This window comes from Oncorhynchus keta, unplaced genomic scaffold (assembly GCF_023373465.1).
Source record: "Oncorhynchus keta strain PuntledgeMale-10-30-2019 unplaced genomic scaffold, Oket_V2 Un_scaffold_17943_pilon_pilon, whole genome shotgun sequence".
NCBI lineage: Eukaryota > Metazoa > Chordata > Actinopteri > Salmoniformes > Salmonidae > Oncorhynchus > Oncorhynchus keta.
Window position 1 is genome coordinate 7,501 of NW_026290831.1, and position 16,141 is coordinate 23,641.

The following is a 16,141-nucleotide window of genomic DNA, read 5'->3' on the forward strand; positions in this document are numbered from 1 at the left end:
ACTGTAGTAGCTGTAATAACTGTAGTAGCTGTAATAACTGTAGCAGCTGTAGCAGCTGTAATAACTGTAGTAGCTGTAATAACTTTAGTAGCTGTAATAACTGTAGTAGCTGTAATAACTGTAGTAGCTGTAGTAACTGTAATAGCTGTAGCAGCTGTAGTAGTTGTAGTAGCTGTAATAACTGTAGTAGCTGTAATAACTGTAGCAGCTGTACTAACTGTAGTAGCAGCTGTAATAACTGTAGCAGCTGTAATAACTGTAGTAGCTGTAATAACTGTAATAACTGTAATAACTGTAGTAACTGTAATAACTGTAGTAACTGTAATAACTGTAATAACTGTAATCCAATTTGTAAGTCGCTCTGGATAAGTAGCTGTAAATGACTGTAAATGTAAATGTAATAACTGTAGTAGCTGTAATAACTGTAATAACTGTAGTAGCTGTAATAACTGTAGTAGCTGTAATAACTGTAGTAGCTGTAATAACTGTAGTAGCTGTAATAACTGTAGCAGCTGTAATAGCTGTAGTAACTGTAATAACTGTAGTAGCTGTAATAACTGTAGTAACTGTAGTAGCTGTAGTAACTGTAATAGCTGTAGTAGCTGTAATAACTGTAGTAACTGTAATAACTGTAGTAACTGTAATAACTGTAGCAGCTGTAGTAACTGTAATAGCTGTAGCAGCTGTAGCAGCTGTAATAGCTGTAGCAGCTGTAATAACTGTAGTAGCTGTAATAACTGTAGTAGCTGTAGTAACTGTAGTAACTGTAGTAGCTGTAATAACTTTAGTAGCTGTAATAACTGTAGCAGCTGTAGCAGCTGTAATAGCTGAGCAGCTGTAAATAACTGTAGTAGCTGTAATAACTGTAGTAGCTGTAATAACTGTAGTAGCTGTAATAGCTGTAATAACTGTAGTAGCTGTAGTAACTGTAGTAGCTGTAATAACTTTAGTAGCTGTAATAACTGTAGTAGCTGTAATAACTGTAGTAGCTGTAATAACTGTAGTAGCTGTAGTAACTGTAATAGCTGTAGCAGCTGTAATAACTGTAGTAGCTGTAATAACTGTAGTAGCTGTAGTAACTGTAATAACTGTAGTAGCTGTAATAGCTGTAGTAACTGTAATAACTGTAGTAGCTGTAATAACTGTAGTAGCTGTAATAACTGTAGTAACTGTAGCTGTAGTAACTGTAATAGCTGTAGTAGCTGTAATAACTGTAGTAGCTGTAATAACTGTAGTAGCTGTAATAACTGTAGTAGCTGTCCAATAACTGTAGTAACTGTATTAACTGTAGTAACTGTAATAACTGTAATAGCTGTAATAACTGTAGTAGCTGTAATAACTGTAGTAACTGTAATAACTGTAATAACTGTAGTAACTGTAGCCATAACTGTAATAACTCCAGTAACTGTAGTAAGGTTGTCCAATTTGTAGAGCTCTGGATAAAAGCTACAGCAGGTAAACAACCTGTTGCTAGAACCAGCTCCATAAATGTAGTAACCCTGTAATACCTGTAGTAATACATAACTGTCAGACTGAGTAGCTGTCTATAACTGGTATAAACAGAGTAGCTGTCTATAACTGTAGTGTCTGGTAATCAACATGCACTGTGCATCATGCGTAGTAACTGTAATAACTGTAGCAACTGATAATGACTGTAGTAACTGTAACAACAGTAGTAGCTGTAATAACTGTGGTCTGTAATAATAACTGGTAGTCTACAGCTGTAAATAACTGTATTAGTAATAACTGTAATAACTGTAATAACTGTAGTATTCTGCTGTCTACAGCTGGACATAACTGTAATAACCTGTTAGTCTGTCTAACTGGTAGTATTCTGGTGGTCTACAGTAATAACTGTAGTAGTCTGTCTCTAACCTAGTATTCTGTCTACAGCAGGACATAAACAACCTGTTAGTCTGTAATAACCTGGTAGTATTAGTCTGCAGGACATAAAGTCTCCAATAGTAGTCTCCATCTCTACAGCAGGACATAAACAACCTGTTAGTCTCCATCTCTAACCTGGTAGTATTCTGGTGGTCTACAGCAGGACATAAACAACCTGTTAGTCTCCATCTCTAACCTGGTAGTATTCTGGTGGTCTACAGCAGGACATAAACAATAAACAACCTGTTAGTCTAAACAACCTGTTCTCTAACCTGGTAGTATTCTGGTGGTCTACAGCAGGACATAAACAACCTGTTAGTCTCCATCTATAACCTGGTAGTATTCTGGTGGTCTACAGCAGGACATAAACAACCTGTTAGTCTCCATCTCTAACCTGGTAGTATTCTGGTGGTCTACAGCAGGACATAAACAACCTGTTAGTCTCCATCTCTAACCTGGTAGTATTCTGGTGGTCTACAGCAGGACATAAACAACCTGTTAGTCTCCATCTATAACCTGGTAGTAGTCTACAGCAGGACATCTCTAACCTGGTAGTATTCTGGTGGTCTACAGCAGGACATAAACAACCTGTTAGTCTGTCTACAGCAGGACATAACCTGTTAGTAAGTATTCTGGTGGTCTACAGCAGGACATAAACAAAGTCTCCATCTCTAACCTGGTAGTATTCTGGTGGTCTACAGCAGGACATAAACAACCTGTTAGTCTCCATCTCTAACCTGGTAGTATTCTGGTGGTCTACAGCAGGACATAAACAACCTGTTAGTCTGTCTATAACCTGGTAGTATTCTGGTGGTCTACAGCAGGACATAAACAACCTGTTAGTCTGTCTATAACCTGGTAGTATTCTACAGCAGGACATAAACAACCTGTTAGTCTAACCTGGTAGTATTCTGGTGGTCTACAGCAGGACATAAACAACCTGTTAGTCTCCATCTCTAACCTGGTAGTATTCTGGTGGTCTACAGCAGGACATAAACAACCTGTTAGTCTCCATCTCTAACCTGGTAGTATTCTGGTGGTCTACAGCAGGACATAAACAACCTGTTAGTCTGTCTATAACCTGGTAGTATTCTGGTGGTCTACAGCAGGACATAAACAACCTGTTAGTCTCCATCTATAACCTGGTAGTATTCTGGTGGTCTACAGCAGGACATAAACAACCTGTTAGTCTCCATCTATAACCTGGTAGTATTCTGGTGGTCTACAGCAGGACATAAACAACCTGTTAGTCTCCATCTCTAACCTGGTAGTATTCTGGTGGTCTACAGCAGGACATAAACAACCTGTTAGTCAGGACATAAACAATCTATAACCTGGTCTAGTATTCTAACCTGGTGGTCTACAGCAGGACATAAACAACCTGTTAGTCTCCATCTCTAACCTGGTAGTATTCTGGTGGTCTACAGCAGGACATAAACAACCTGTTAGTCTCCATCTATAACCTGGTAGTATTCTGGTGGTCTACAGCAGGACATAAACAACCTGTTAGTCTCCATCTATAACCTGGTAGTATTCTGGTGGTCTACAGCAGGACATAAACTCCATCTCTAACCTGTAGTATTCTGGTGGTCTACAGCAGGACATAAACAACCTGTTATAACCTGGTAGTATTCTGGTGGTCTACAGCAGGACATAAACAACCTGTTAGTCTGTCTCTAACCTGGTAGTATTCTGGTGGTCTACAGCAGGACATAAACAACCTGTTAGTCTCCATCTATAACCTGGTAGTATTCTGGTGGTCTACAGCAGGACATAAACAACCTGTTAGTCTCTCTCTAACCTGGTAGTATTCTGTTGGTCTACAGCAGGACATAAACAACCTGTTAGTCTCCATCTATAACCTGGTAGTATTCTGGTGGTCTACAGCAGGACATAAACAACCTGTTAGTCTCCATCTATAACCTGGTAGTATTCTGGTGGTCTACAGCAGGACATAAACAACCTGTTAGTCTCCATCTCTAACCTGGTAGTATTCTGGTGGTCTACAGCAGGACATAAACAACCTGTTAGTCTCCATCTCTAACCTGGTAGTATTCTGGTGGTCTACAGCAGGACATAAACAACCTGTTAGTCTCCATCTCTAACCTGGTAGTATTCTGGTGGTCTACAGCAGGACATAAACAACCTGTTAGTCTCCATCTAACCTGGTAGTATTCTGGTGGTCTACACAGGACATAAACAACCTGTTAGTCTGTCTATAACCTGGTAGTATTCTGGTGGTCTACAGCAGGACATAAACAACCTGTTAGTCTGTCTATAACCTGGTAGTATTCTGGTGGTCTACAGCAGGACATAAACAACCTGTTAGTCTCCATCTCTAACCTGGTAGTATTCTGGTGGTCTACAGCAGGACATAAACAACCTGTTAGTCTCCATCTCTAACCTGGTAGTATTCTGGTGGTCTACAGCAGGACATAAACAACCTGTTAGTCTCCATCTATAACCTGGTAGTATTCTGGTGGTCTACAGCAGGACATAAACAACCTGTTAGTCTCCATCTATAACCTGGTAGTATTCTGGTGGTCTACAGCAGGACATAAACAACCTGTTAGTCTGTCTATAACCTGGTAGTATTCTGGTGGTCTACAGCAGGACATAAACAACCTGTTAGTCTCCATCTCTAACCTGGTAGTATTCTGGTGGTCTACAGCAGGACATAAACAACCTGTTAGTCTCCATCTATAACCTGGTAGTATTCTGGTGGTCTACAGCAGGACATAAACAACCTGTTAGTCTCCATCTATAACCTGGTAGTATGGTCTACAGCAGGACATAAACAACCTGGTCTCCATCTCTGGTAGTATTCTGGTGGCAGGACATAAACAACCTGTTAGTCTGTCTATAACCTGGTAGTATTCTGGTGGTCTACAGCAGGACATAAACAACCTGTTAGTCTCCATCTCTAACCTGGTAGTATTCTGGTGGTCTACAGCAGGACATAAACAACCTGTTAGTCTCCATCTCTAACCTGGTAGTATTCTGGTGGTCTACAGCAGGACATAAACAACCTGTTAGTCTAAACAACCTGTTAGTCTCTAACCTGGTAGTATTCTGGTGGTCTACAGCAGGACATAAACAACCTGTTAGTCTCCATCTATAACCTGGTAGTATTCTGGTGGTCTACAGCAGGACATAAACAACCTGTTAGTCTCCATCTCTAACCTGGTAGTATTCTGGTGGTCTACAGCAGGACATAAACAACCTGTTAGTCTGTCTATAACCTGGTAGTATTCTGGTGGTCTACAGCAGGACATAAACAACCTGTTAGTCTGTCTATAACCTGGTAGTATTCTGGTGGTCTACAGCAGGACATAAACAACCTGTTAGTCTGTCTATAACCTGGTAGTATTCTGGTGGTCTACAGCAGGACATAAACAACCTGTTAGTCTCCATCTATAACCTGGTAGTATTCTGGTGGTCTACAGCAGGACATAAACAACCTGTTAGTCTCCATCTCTAACCTGGTAGTATTCTGGTGGTCTACAGCAGGACATAAACAACCTGTTAGTCTCCATCTCTAACCTGGTAGTATTCTGGTGGTCTACAGCAGGACATAAACAACCTGTTAGTCTCCATCTCTAACCTGGTAGTATTCTGGTGGTCTACAGCAGGACATAAACAACCTGTTAGTCTGTCTATAACCTGGTAGTATTCTGGTGGTCTACAGCAGGACATAAACAACCTGTTAGTCTCCATCTATAACCTGGTAGTATTCTGGTGGTCTACAGCAGGACATAAACAACCTGTTAGTCTCCATCTCTAACCTGGTAGTATTCTGGTGGTCTACAGCAGGACATAAACAACCTGTTAGTCTGTCTATAACCTGGTAGTATTCTGGTGGTCTACAGCAGGACATAAACAACCTGTTAGTCTGTCTATAACCTGGTAGTATTCTGGTGGTCTACAGCAGGACATAAACAACCTGTTAGTCTGTCTCTAACCTGGTAGTATTCTGGTGGTCTACAGCAGGACATAAACAACCTGTTAGTCTGTCTATAACCTGGTAGTATTCTGGTGGTCTACAGCAGGACATAAACAACCTGTTAGTCTGTCTATAACCTGGTAGTATTCTGGTGGTCTACAGCAGGACATAAACAACCTGTTAGTCTGTCTATAACCTGGTAGTATTCTGGTGGTCTACAGCAGGACATAAACAACCTGTTAGTCTCCATCTCTAACCTGGTAGTATTCTGGTGGTCTACAGCAGGACATAAACAACCTGTTAGTCTGTCTATAACCTGGTAGTATTCTGGTGGTCTACAGCAGGACATAAACAACCTGTTAGTCTCCATCTATAACCTGGTAGTATTCTGGTGGTCTACAGCAGGACATAAACAACCTGTTAGTCTCCATCTCTAACCTGGTAGTATTCTGGTGGTCTACAGCAGGACATAAACAACCTGTTAGTCTGTCTATAACCTGGTAGTATTCTGGTGGTCTACAGCAGGACATAAACAACCTGTTAGTCTGTCTATAACCTGGTAGTATTCTGGTGGTCTACAGCAGGACATAAACAACCTGTTAGTCTGTCTATAACCTGGTAGTATTCTGGTGGTCTACAGCAGGACATAAACAACCTGTTAGTCTGTCTATAACCTGGTAGTATTCTGGTGGTCTACAGCAGGACATAAACAACCTGTTAGTCTGTCTATAACCTGGTAGTATTCTGGTGGTCTACAGCAGGACATAAACAACCTGTTAGTCTGTCTATAACCTGGTAGTATTCTGGTGGTCTACAGCAGGACATAAACAACCTGTTAGTCTCCATCTATAACCTGGTAGTATTCTGGTGGTCTACAGCAGGACATAAACAACCTGTTAGTCCATCTATAACCTGGTAGTATTCTGGTGGTCTACAGCAGGACATAAACAACCTGTTAGTCTCCATCTATAACCTGGTAGTATTCTGGTGGTCTACAGCAGGACATAAACAACCTGTTAGTCTCCATCTATAACCTGGTAGTATTCTGGTGGTCTACAGCAGGACATAAACAACCTGTTAGTCTAACCATCTATAACCTGGTAGTATTCTGGTGGTCTACAGCAGGACATAAACAACCTGTTAGTCTGTCTATAACCTGGTAGTATTCTGGTGGTCTACAGCAGGACATAAACAACCTGTTAGTCTGTCTATAACCTGGTAGTATTCTGGTGGTCTACAGCAGGACATAAACAACCTGTTAGTCTGTCTATAACCTGGTAGTATTCTGGTGGTCTACAGCAGGACATAAACAACCTGTTAGTCTCCATCTATAACCTGGTAGTATTCTGGTGGTCTACAGCAGGACATAAACAACCTGTTAGTCTGTCTATAACCTGGTAGTATTCTGTTGGTCTACAGCAGGACATAAACAACCTGTTAGTCTCCATCTATAACCTGGTAGTATTCTGGTGGTCTACAGCAGGACATAAACAACCTGTTAGTCTGTCTCTAACCTGGTAGTATTCTGTTGGTCTACAGCAGGACATAAACAACCTGTTAGTCTCCATCTATAACCTGGTAGTATTCTGGTGGTCTACAGCAGGACATAAACAACCTGTTAGTCTGTCTATAACCTGGTAGTATTCTGGTGGTCTACAGCAGGACATAAACAACCTGTTAGTCTCCATCTGGCTAACCTGGTAGTATTCTGGTGGTCTACAGCAGGACATAAACAACCTGTTAGTCTATCTATAACCTGGTAGTATTCTGGTGGTCTACAGCAGGACATAAACAACCTGTTAGTCTGTCATAACCTGCTGTATTCTGGTGGTCTACAGCAGGACATAAACAACCTGTTGGTCTATAACCTGGGGTTACAGCAGGACATAAACAACCTGTTAGTCTGTACTATAACCTGGCTAGTATTCTGGTGGTTAGGGTCAGGACATAAACAACCTGTTAGTCTGTCTGGCTACTGGTAGCCTGGTAGGTAAACAGGGGTTAGTCTGTCTCTAACCTGGCTGGTCTAGGGCAGGACATAAACAACCTGTTAGTTCCATCTATAACCTGGTAGTATTGGGCAGGGAGCGGTTAGGTTGGCAGGGTTAGGTTAACTTACATAGCGGCTGGGCTGTAGTGGGACTGTCAGGGGTTAGGGTCAAGGTTATACATACTGGCTGGGCTAGTGGGGTTGGGCAGGGGAGGGGTTAGGGTCAGGGTTAAAGGACATCAGTTACATACTGGCTGGGCTTAGTGGGACTGGGCAGGGGAGGGTTAGGGTCAGAGGTTAAAGGACATGTCAGTTACTTACTGGCTGGGCTGTAGTGGGACTGGGCATAAACAACCTGTTAGTTCCATCATACTGGCTGGTAGTATTCTGTAGTGCTTACAAGCGGTTGGTACAGCAGGACATAAACAACCTGTTAGTCTGGTCAGAGGTTAGGTTATTCTGGGGTCTAGGGGTCAGGGTTAAAGGACAACCTGTTACATACTGGCTGGGCTGTAGTGGGACTGGGCAGGGGAGACGGTTAAACAAGGTTAGTCTGTCTACATAACCTGGTAGTATTCTGGTGGTCTACAGCAGGACATAAACAACCTGTTAGTCTGTCTATAACCTGGTACATAGTATTCTGGTAGTGGGTCTCAGAGGTTAGGGGTTAGGTTCTACATAGCGGCTGGGCTGTAGTGGGACTGGGCAGGGGAGAACGGTTAGGGTCAGAGGTTAGGTTAACTTACATAGCGGCTGGGCTGTAGTGGGACTGGGCAGGGGAGAACGGTTAGGGTCAGAGGTTGGGGGTTAACTTACATAGCGGCTGGGCTATAGTGGGACTGGGGCAGGGGAGAACGGTTAGGGTCAGAGGTTAGGTTAAGTCTGTTACATAGCGGCTGGGCTGTAGTGGGACTGGGCAGGGGACACGGTTAGGGTCAAAGGTTAACTTACATACGGCTGGGCTGTAGTGGGACTGGGCAGGGGAGAACGGTTAGGGTCAGAGGTTCTATAACCTGGTAGTTAACTTACATAGCGGCTGGGCTGTAGTGGGACTGGGCAGGGGAGAACGGTTAGGGTCAGACAGTTAGGTTAACTTACATAGCTGGCTGGGCTGTAGTGGGACTGGGCAGGGAGAACGGTTAGGGTCAGAGGTTAGGTTAGGTTAAGTTACATAGCGGCTGGGCTGTAGTGGGACTGGGCAGGGGAGAACGGTTAGGGTCAGAGGTTAAAAAGGTTAACTCAGTTACACATAGCGGCTGGGCTGTAGTGGGACTGGGCAGGGAGAACGGTTAGGGTCAGAGGTTAGGGTTAGGTTAGGACATACATAGCGGCTGGGCTGTAGTGGGACTGGGCAGGGGAGAACGGTTAGGGGCTGTAGTGGGACATCAGGGTTAGCGGCAGGGTTACTGGGCAACGGTTAGGGTCAGGGTTAGGTTAACATAGCTGGCTGGGCTGTAGTGGGACTGGGCAGGGGGCAGGGGGAGTTAACTTACATAGCGGCTGGGCTTAGGGTCAGAGGTTAGGGTCAGAGGTTAACTTACATAGCGGCTGGGCTGTAGTGGGACTGGGCAGGGGAGAACGGTTAGGGTCAGAGGTTAGGTTAGCGGCTGGGCTGTAGTGGGACACGGTTAGCGGCTGGGCTGCTGTAGTGGGACTGGGCAGGGGAGAACGGTTAGGGTCAGAGGTTAGGTTAACTTACATAGCGGCTGGGCTGTAGTGGGACTGGGCAGGGGGCTAGGGTCAGAGTGGGAGCGGCTGGGCTGGGACTGGGGGGAGAACGGTTAGGGTCAGAGGTTAGGTTAACTTACATAGCGGCTGGGCTGTAGTGGGACTGGGCAGGGGAGAACGGTTAGGGTCAGAGGTTAGGTTAACTTACATAGCGGCTGGGCTGTAGTGGGACTGGGCAGGGGAGAACGGTTAGGGTCAGAGGTTAGGTTAACTTACATAGCGGCTGGGCGGCTGGGCAGGGGGCTAGGGTCAGAGGTGGGACTGGGCAGTGGGACTGGGAGAACGGTTAGGGTCAGAGGTTAGGTTAACTTACATAGCGGCTGGGCTGTAGTGGGACTGGGCAGGGGAGAACGGTTAGGGTCAGAGGTTAGGTTAACTTACATAGCGGCTGGGCTGTAGTGGGACTGGGCAGGGGAGAACGGTTAGGTTAACTTACATAGCGGCTGGGCTGTAGTGGGACTGGGCAGAGGAAAGTCCTCAGTGAAGTTGACGTTACACATGTCAGTACTACAGCAGCAGAAGTGATACGTCCCATTCTGGATCTGAGGAGGCAGGTTGGTTACCACGCAACGGTCGTCCCGACACTCCTGCTGGTCGCCAAGGTGAGTCCAACAACCTAGAGGTGACAGGAGGGAGGGGAGATGAAGTGATGGGGAGAAAGAGAGGCAGTATCTCTGTGCTTCAGTGGACCTTGCTGATCCAGCAGGCAGATGTCCCGGGGAGAGAATTCATATACAGTACCAGTCAACAGTCTGGACACACCTACAGTACCAGTCAACAGTCTGGACACCCCTACAGTACCAGTCAACAGTCTGGACACACCTACAGTACCAGTCAACAGTCTGGACACACCAACAGTACCAGTCAGACAGCCATAGCGGCTGGGCTGTAGTGGGACAAGTCTGGACACACCTACAGTACCAGTCAACAGTCTGGACACACCAACACTACCAGTCAACAGTCTGGACACACCTACAGTACCAGTCTGGACACACCTACAGTACCAGTCAACAGTCTGGACACACCTACAGTACCAGTCAACAGTCTGGACACACCTACAGTACCAGTCAACAGTCTGGACACACCTACAGTACCAGTCAACAGTCTGGACACACCTACAGTACCAGTCAACAGTCTGGACACACCTACAGTACCAGTCAACAGTCTGGACACACCTACAGTACCAGTCAACAGTCTGGACACACCTACAGTACCAGTCAACAGTCTGGACACACCTACAGTACCAGTCAACAGTCTGGACACACCTACAGTACCAGTCTGGACAGTCTGGACACACAGTCTACAGTACCAGTCAACAGTCTGGACACACCTACAGTACCAGTCCAGACACACCTCAGTACCAGTCAACAGTCTGGACACACCTACAGTACCAGTCAACAGTCTGGACACACCTACAGTACCAGTCAACAGTCTGGACACACCTACAGTACCAGTCAACAGTCTGGACACACCTACAGTACCAGTCAACAGTCTGGACACACCTACAGTACCAGTCAACAGTCTGGACACACCTACAGTACCAGTCAACAGTCTGGACACACCTACAGTACCAGTCAACAGTCTGGACACCTACAGTACCAGTCAACAGTCTGGACCACCTACAGTACCAGTCAACAGTCTGGACACACCTACAGTACCAGTCAACAGTCTGGACACACCTACAGTACCAGTCAACAGTCTGGACACACCTACAGTACCAGTCAACAGTCTGGACACACCTACAGTCTGGTACCAGTCAACAGTCTGGACACACCAACAGTACCAGTCAACAGTCTGGACACACCTACAGTACCAGTCAACAGTCTGGACACACCTACAGTACCAGTCTGGACACACCTACAGTACCAGTCTGGACACACCCACAGTACCAGTCAACAGTCTGGACACACCTACTCATTACAAGGGTTTTCTTTATTTTTACTATTTTCTACATAGACTAGTAGTGACTAGTAGTGACTAGTAGTGAAGACATCAGAACATATGGAATCATGTGTGTGTGGTGCTGGGTTAGTTGTAGACTGTGTGTGGTGCTGGGTTAGTTGTAGACTGTGTGTGGTGCTGGGTTAGTTGTAGACTGTGTGTGGTGCTGGGTTAGTTGTAGACTGTGTGTGGTGCTGGGTTAGTTGTAGACTGTGTGTGGTGCTGGGTTAGTTGTAGACTGTGTGTGGTGCTGGGTTAGTTGTAGACTGTGTGTGGTGCTGGGTTAGTTGTAGACTGTGTGTGGTGCTGGGTTAGTTGTAGACTGTGTGTGGTGCTGGGTTGTTGTAGACTGTGTGTGGTGCTAGTTTGTAGACTGTGTGTGGTGCTGGGTTAGTTGTAGACTGTGTGTGGTGCTGGGTTAGTTGTAGACTGTGTGTGGTTAGTTTGTAGACTGTGTGTGGTGCTGTTGGTAGACTGTGTGTGGTGCTAGTTGTAGACTGTGTGTGGTGCTGGGTTAGTTGTAGACTGTGTGTGGTGCTGGGTTAGTTGTAGACTGTGTGTGGTGCTGTGGTGACTGTGTGTGGTGCTAGTTGTAGACTGTGTGTGGTGCTGGGTTAGTTGTAGACTGTGTGTGGTGCTGGGTTGTAGTTGTAGACTGTGTGTGGTGCTGGGTTAGTTGTAGACTGTGTGTGGTGCTGGGTTAGTTGTAGACTGTGTGTGGTGCTGGGTTAGTTGTAGACTGTGTGCTGTTGTTGTGACTGTGGTTAGTTGTTGTAGACTGTGTGTGGTGCTGGGTTAGTTGTAGACTGTGTGTGGTGCTGGGTTAGTTGTAGACTGTGTGTGGTGCTGTAGACTGTGTGTGGTGCTGGGTTAGTTGTAGACTGTGTGTGGTGCTGGGTTAGTTGTAGACTGTGTGTGGTGCTGGGTTAGTTGTAGACTGTGTGTGGTGCTGGGTTAGTTGTAGACTGTGTGTGGTGCTGGGTTAGTTGTAGACTGTGTGTGGTGCTGGGTTAGTTGTAGACTGTGTGTGGTGCTGGGTTAGTTGTAGACTGTGTGTGGTGCTGTGTGTGGTGCTGGGTTAGTTGTAGACTGTGTGTGGTGCTGGGTTAGTTGTAGACTGTGTGTGGTGCTGGGTTAGTTGTAGACTGTGTGTGGTGCTGGGTTAGTTGTAGACTGTGTGTGGTGCTGGGTTAGTTGTAGACTGTGTGTGGTGCTGGGTTGTAGACTGTGTGTGGTGCTGGGTTTGTTGTAGACTGTGTGTGGTGCTGGGTGGTAGACTGTGTGTGGTGCTGGGTTAGTTGTAGACTGTGTGTGGTGCTGGGTTAGTTGTAGACTGTGTGTGGTGCTGGGTTAGTTGTAGACTGTGTGTGGTGCTGGGTTAGTTGTAGACTGTGTGTGGTGCTGGGTTAGTTGTAGACTGTGTGTGGTGCTGGGTTAGTTGTAGACTGTGTGTGGTGCTGGGTTAGTTGTAGACTGTGTGTGGTGCTGGGTTAGTTGTAGACTGTGTGTGCTGGGTTGTTGTAGACTGTGTGTGGTGCTGGGTTAGTTGTAGACTGTGTGTGGTGCTGGGTTAGTTGTAGACTGTGTGTGGTGCTGGGTTAGTTGTAGACTGTGTGTGGTGCTGGGTTAGTTGTAGACTGTGTGTGGTGCTGACTGTGTGTGGTTGGGTTAGTTGTAGACTGTGTGTGGTGCTGGGTTAGTTGTAGACTGTGTGTGGTGCTGGGTTAGTTGTAGACTGTGTGTGGTGCTGGGTTAGTTGTAGACTGTGTGTGGTGCTGGGTTAGTTGTAGACTGTGTGTGGTGCTGGGTTAGTTGTAGACTGTGTGTGGTGCTGGGTTAGTTGTAGACTGTGTGTGGTGCTGGGTTAGTTGTAGACTGTGTGTGGTGCTGGGTTGGTTGTAGACTGTGTGTGGTGCTAGTTAGACTGTGTGTGGTGCTAGTTGTAGACTGTGTGGTGCTGGGTTAGTTGTAGACTGTGTGTGGTGCTGGGTTAGTTGTAGACTGTGTGTGGTGCTGGGTTAGTTGTAGACTGTGTGTGGTGCTGGGTTGTAGAGTTGTAGACTGTGTGTGGTGCTGGGTTAGTTGTAGACTGTGTGTGGTGCTGGGTTAGTTGTAGACTGTGTGTGGTGCTGGGTTAGTTGTAGACTGTGTGTGGTGCTAGAGTTGTAGACTGTGTGTGGTGCTGGGTTAGTTGTAGACTGTGTGTGGTGCTGGGTTAGTTGTAGACTGTGTGTGGTGCTGTTAGTTGTAGACTGTGTTGGTGCTGTTAGTTGTAGACTGTGTGTGGTGCTGGGTTAGTTGTAGACTGTGTGTGGTGCTGGGTTAGTTGTAGACTGTGTGTGGTGCTGGGTTAGTTGTAGACTGTGTGTGGTGCTGGGTTAGTTGTAGACTGTGTGTGGTGCTGGGTTAGTTGTAGACTGTGTGTGGTGCTGGGGTTGTAGAGACTGTGTGTGGTGCTGGGTTGTTGTAGACTGTGTGTGGTGCTGGGTTGGGTTAGACTGTTGTAGACTGTGTGTGGTGCTGGGTTAGTTGTAGACTGTGTGTGGTGCTGGGTTAGTTGTAGACTGTGTGTGGTGCTGGGTTAGTTGTAGACTGTGTGTGGTGCTGGGTTAGTTGTAGACTGTGTGTGGTGCTGGGTTGTAGACTGTGTTGTGGTAGACTGTGTGTGGTGCTGGGTTAGTTGTAGTGGTGCTAGTTGTAGACTGTGTGTGGTGCTGGGTTAGTTGTAGACTGTGTGTGGTGCTGGGTTAGTTGTAGACTGTGTGTGGTGCTGGGTTAGTTGTAGACTGTGTGTGGTGCTGGGTTAGTTGTAGACTGTGTGTGGTGCTGGGTTAGTTGTAGACTGTGTGTGGTGCTGGGTTAGTTGTAGACTGTGTGTGGTGCTGGGTTAGTTGTAGACTGTGTGTGGTGCTGGGTTAGTTGTAGACTGTGTGTGGTGCTGGGTTAGTTGTAGACTGTGTGTGGTGCTGGGTTAGTTGTAGACTGTGTGTGGTGCTGGGTTAGTTGTAGACTGTGTGTGGTGCTGGGTTAGGGTTAGTTGTAGACTGTGTGTGGTGCTGGGTTAGTTGTAGACTGTGTGTGGTGCTGGGTGGTAGACTGTGTGTGGTGCTAGTTGTTAGACTGTGTGTGGTGCTGGGTTAGTTGTAGACTGTGTGTGGTGCTGGGTTAGTTGTAGACTGTGTGTGGTGCTGGGTTAGTTGTAGACTGTGTGTGGTGCTGGGTTAGTTGTAGACTGTGTGTGGTGCTGGGTTAGTTGTAGACTGTGTGTGGTGCTGGGTTAGTTGTAGACTGTAGACTGTGTGGTGCTGGGTTAGTTGTAGACTGTGTGTGGTGCTGGGTTAGTTGTAGACTGTGTGTGGTGCTGGGTTAGTTAGTTGTAGACTGTGTGTGGTGCTAGACTGTGTTAGTTGTAGACTGTGTGTGGTGCTGGGGTTTAGACTGTGTGTGGTGCTGGGTTAGTTGTAGACTGTGTGTGGTGCTGGGTTAGTTGTAGACTGTGTGTGGTGCTGGGTTAGTTGTAGACTGTGTGTGGTGCTGGGTTAGTTGTAGACTGTGTGTGGTGCTGGGTTAGTTGTAGACTGTGTGTGGTGCTGGGTTAGTTGTAGACTGTGTGTGGTGCTGGGTTGTAGAGTTGTTGTAGACTGTGTGTGGTGCTGACTGTGTGGTGCTGGGTTAGTTGTAGACTGTGTGTGGTGCTGGGTTAGTTGTAGACTGTGTGTGGTGCTGGGTTAGTTGTAGACTGTGTGTGGTGCTGGGTTAGTTGTAGACTAGTGTGTGGTGCTGGGTTAGTTGTAGACTGTGTGTGGTGCTGGGTTAGTTGTAGACTGTGTGTGGTGCTGGGTTAGTTGTAGACTGTGTGTGGTGCTGGGTTAGTTGTAGACTGTGTGTGGTGCTGGGTTAGTTGTAGACTGTGTGTGGTGCTGGGTTAGTTGTAGACTGTGTGTGGTGCTGGGTTAGTTGTAGACTGTGCTGTTGGTGCTGGGTTAGTTGTAGACTGTGTGTGGTGCTGTTGGTGCTGGGTGCTAGTTGTAGACTGTGTGTGGTGCTGGGTTGGGTTGTAGACTGTGTGTGGTGCTGGGTTAGTTGTAGACTGTGTGTGGTGCTGGGTTAGTTGTAGACTGTGTGTGGTGCTGGGTTAGTTGTAGACTGTGTGTGGTGCTGGGTGGTTAGTTGTAGACTGTGTGTGTGCTGGGTTAGTTGTAGACTGTGTGTGGTGCTGGGTTAGTTGTAGACTGTGTGTGGTGCTGGGTTAGTTGTAGACTGTGTGGTGCTGGGTTAGTTGTGTGTGTGGTGCTGGGTTAGTTGTAGACTGTGTGTGGTGCTGTGTTGTGACTGTGTGTGGTGCTGGGTTAGTTGTAGACTGTGTGTGGTGCTGGGTTAGTTGTAGACTGTGTGTGGTGCTGGGTTAGGCTTAGTTGTAGACTGTGTGTGGTGCTGGGTTAGTTGTAGACTGTGTGTGGTGCTGGGTTAGTTGTTGTTTGTGTGTGGTGCTGGGTTAGTTGTAGACTGTGTGTGGTGCTGGGTTAGTTGTAGACTGTGTGTGGTGCTGGGTTAGTTGTAGACTGTGTGTGGTGCTGGGTGGTAGTTGTAGACTGTGTGTGGTGCTGGGTTAGTTGTAGACTGTGTGTGGTGCTGGGTTAGTTGTAGACTGTGTG

The 16,141-nt window shown here is 46.4% G+C and overlaps 1 protein-coding gene and 1 long non-coding RNA gene across 2 annotated transcripts in view; one reads left to right on the forward strand and one right to left on the reverse strand.

The window, feature by feature from the left end:
- The window catches only part of LOC127927835 (bone morphogenetic protein receptor type-2-like), a gene marked incomplete at its 3' end in the record, with an annotated part of 49,726 nt that overhangs the window by 7,457 nt on the left and 26,128 nt on the right, over nucleotides 1-16,141 (reverse strand). Inside the window, exons 3-5 of the mRNA XM_052514547.1 lie at nucleotides 9,982-10,161; nucleotides 9,762-9,819; nucleotides 9,517-9,583 (exon numbers count right to left, since the gene is read on the reverse strand). Of these exons, the coding sequence (XP_052370507.1) occupies nucleotides 9,517-9,583; nucleotides 9,762-9,819; nucleotides 9,982-10,161 (305 nt within the window). The remainder of the gene's footprint in view (nucleotides 1-9,516; nucleotides 9,584-9,761; nucleotides 9,820-9,981; nucleotides 10,162-16,141) is intronic.
- Nucleotides 8,513-9,964, forward strand: LOC127927824 (uncharacterized). The gene is made up of 3 exons (XR_008129188.1): nucleotides 8,513-8,616; nucleotides 9,611-9,746; nucleotides 9,844-9,964. It is a non-coding gene; the product is annotated as an uncharacterized LOC127927824 (long non-coding RNA).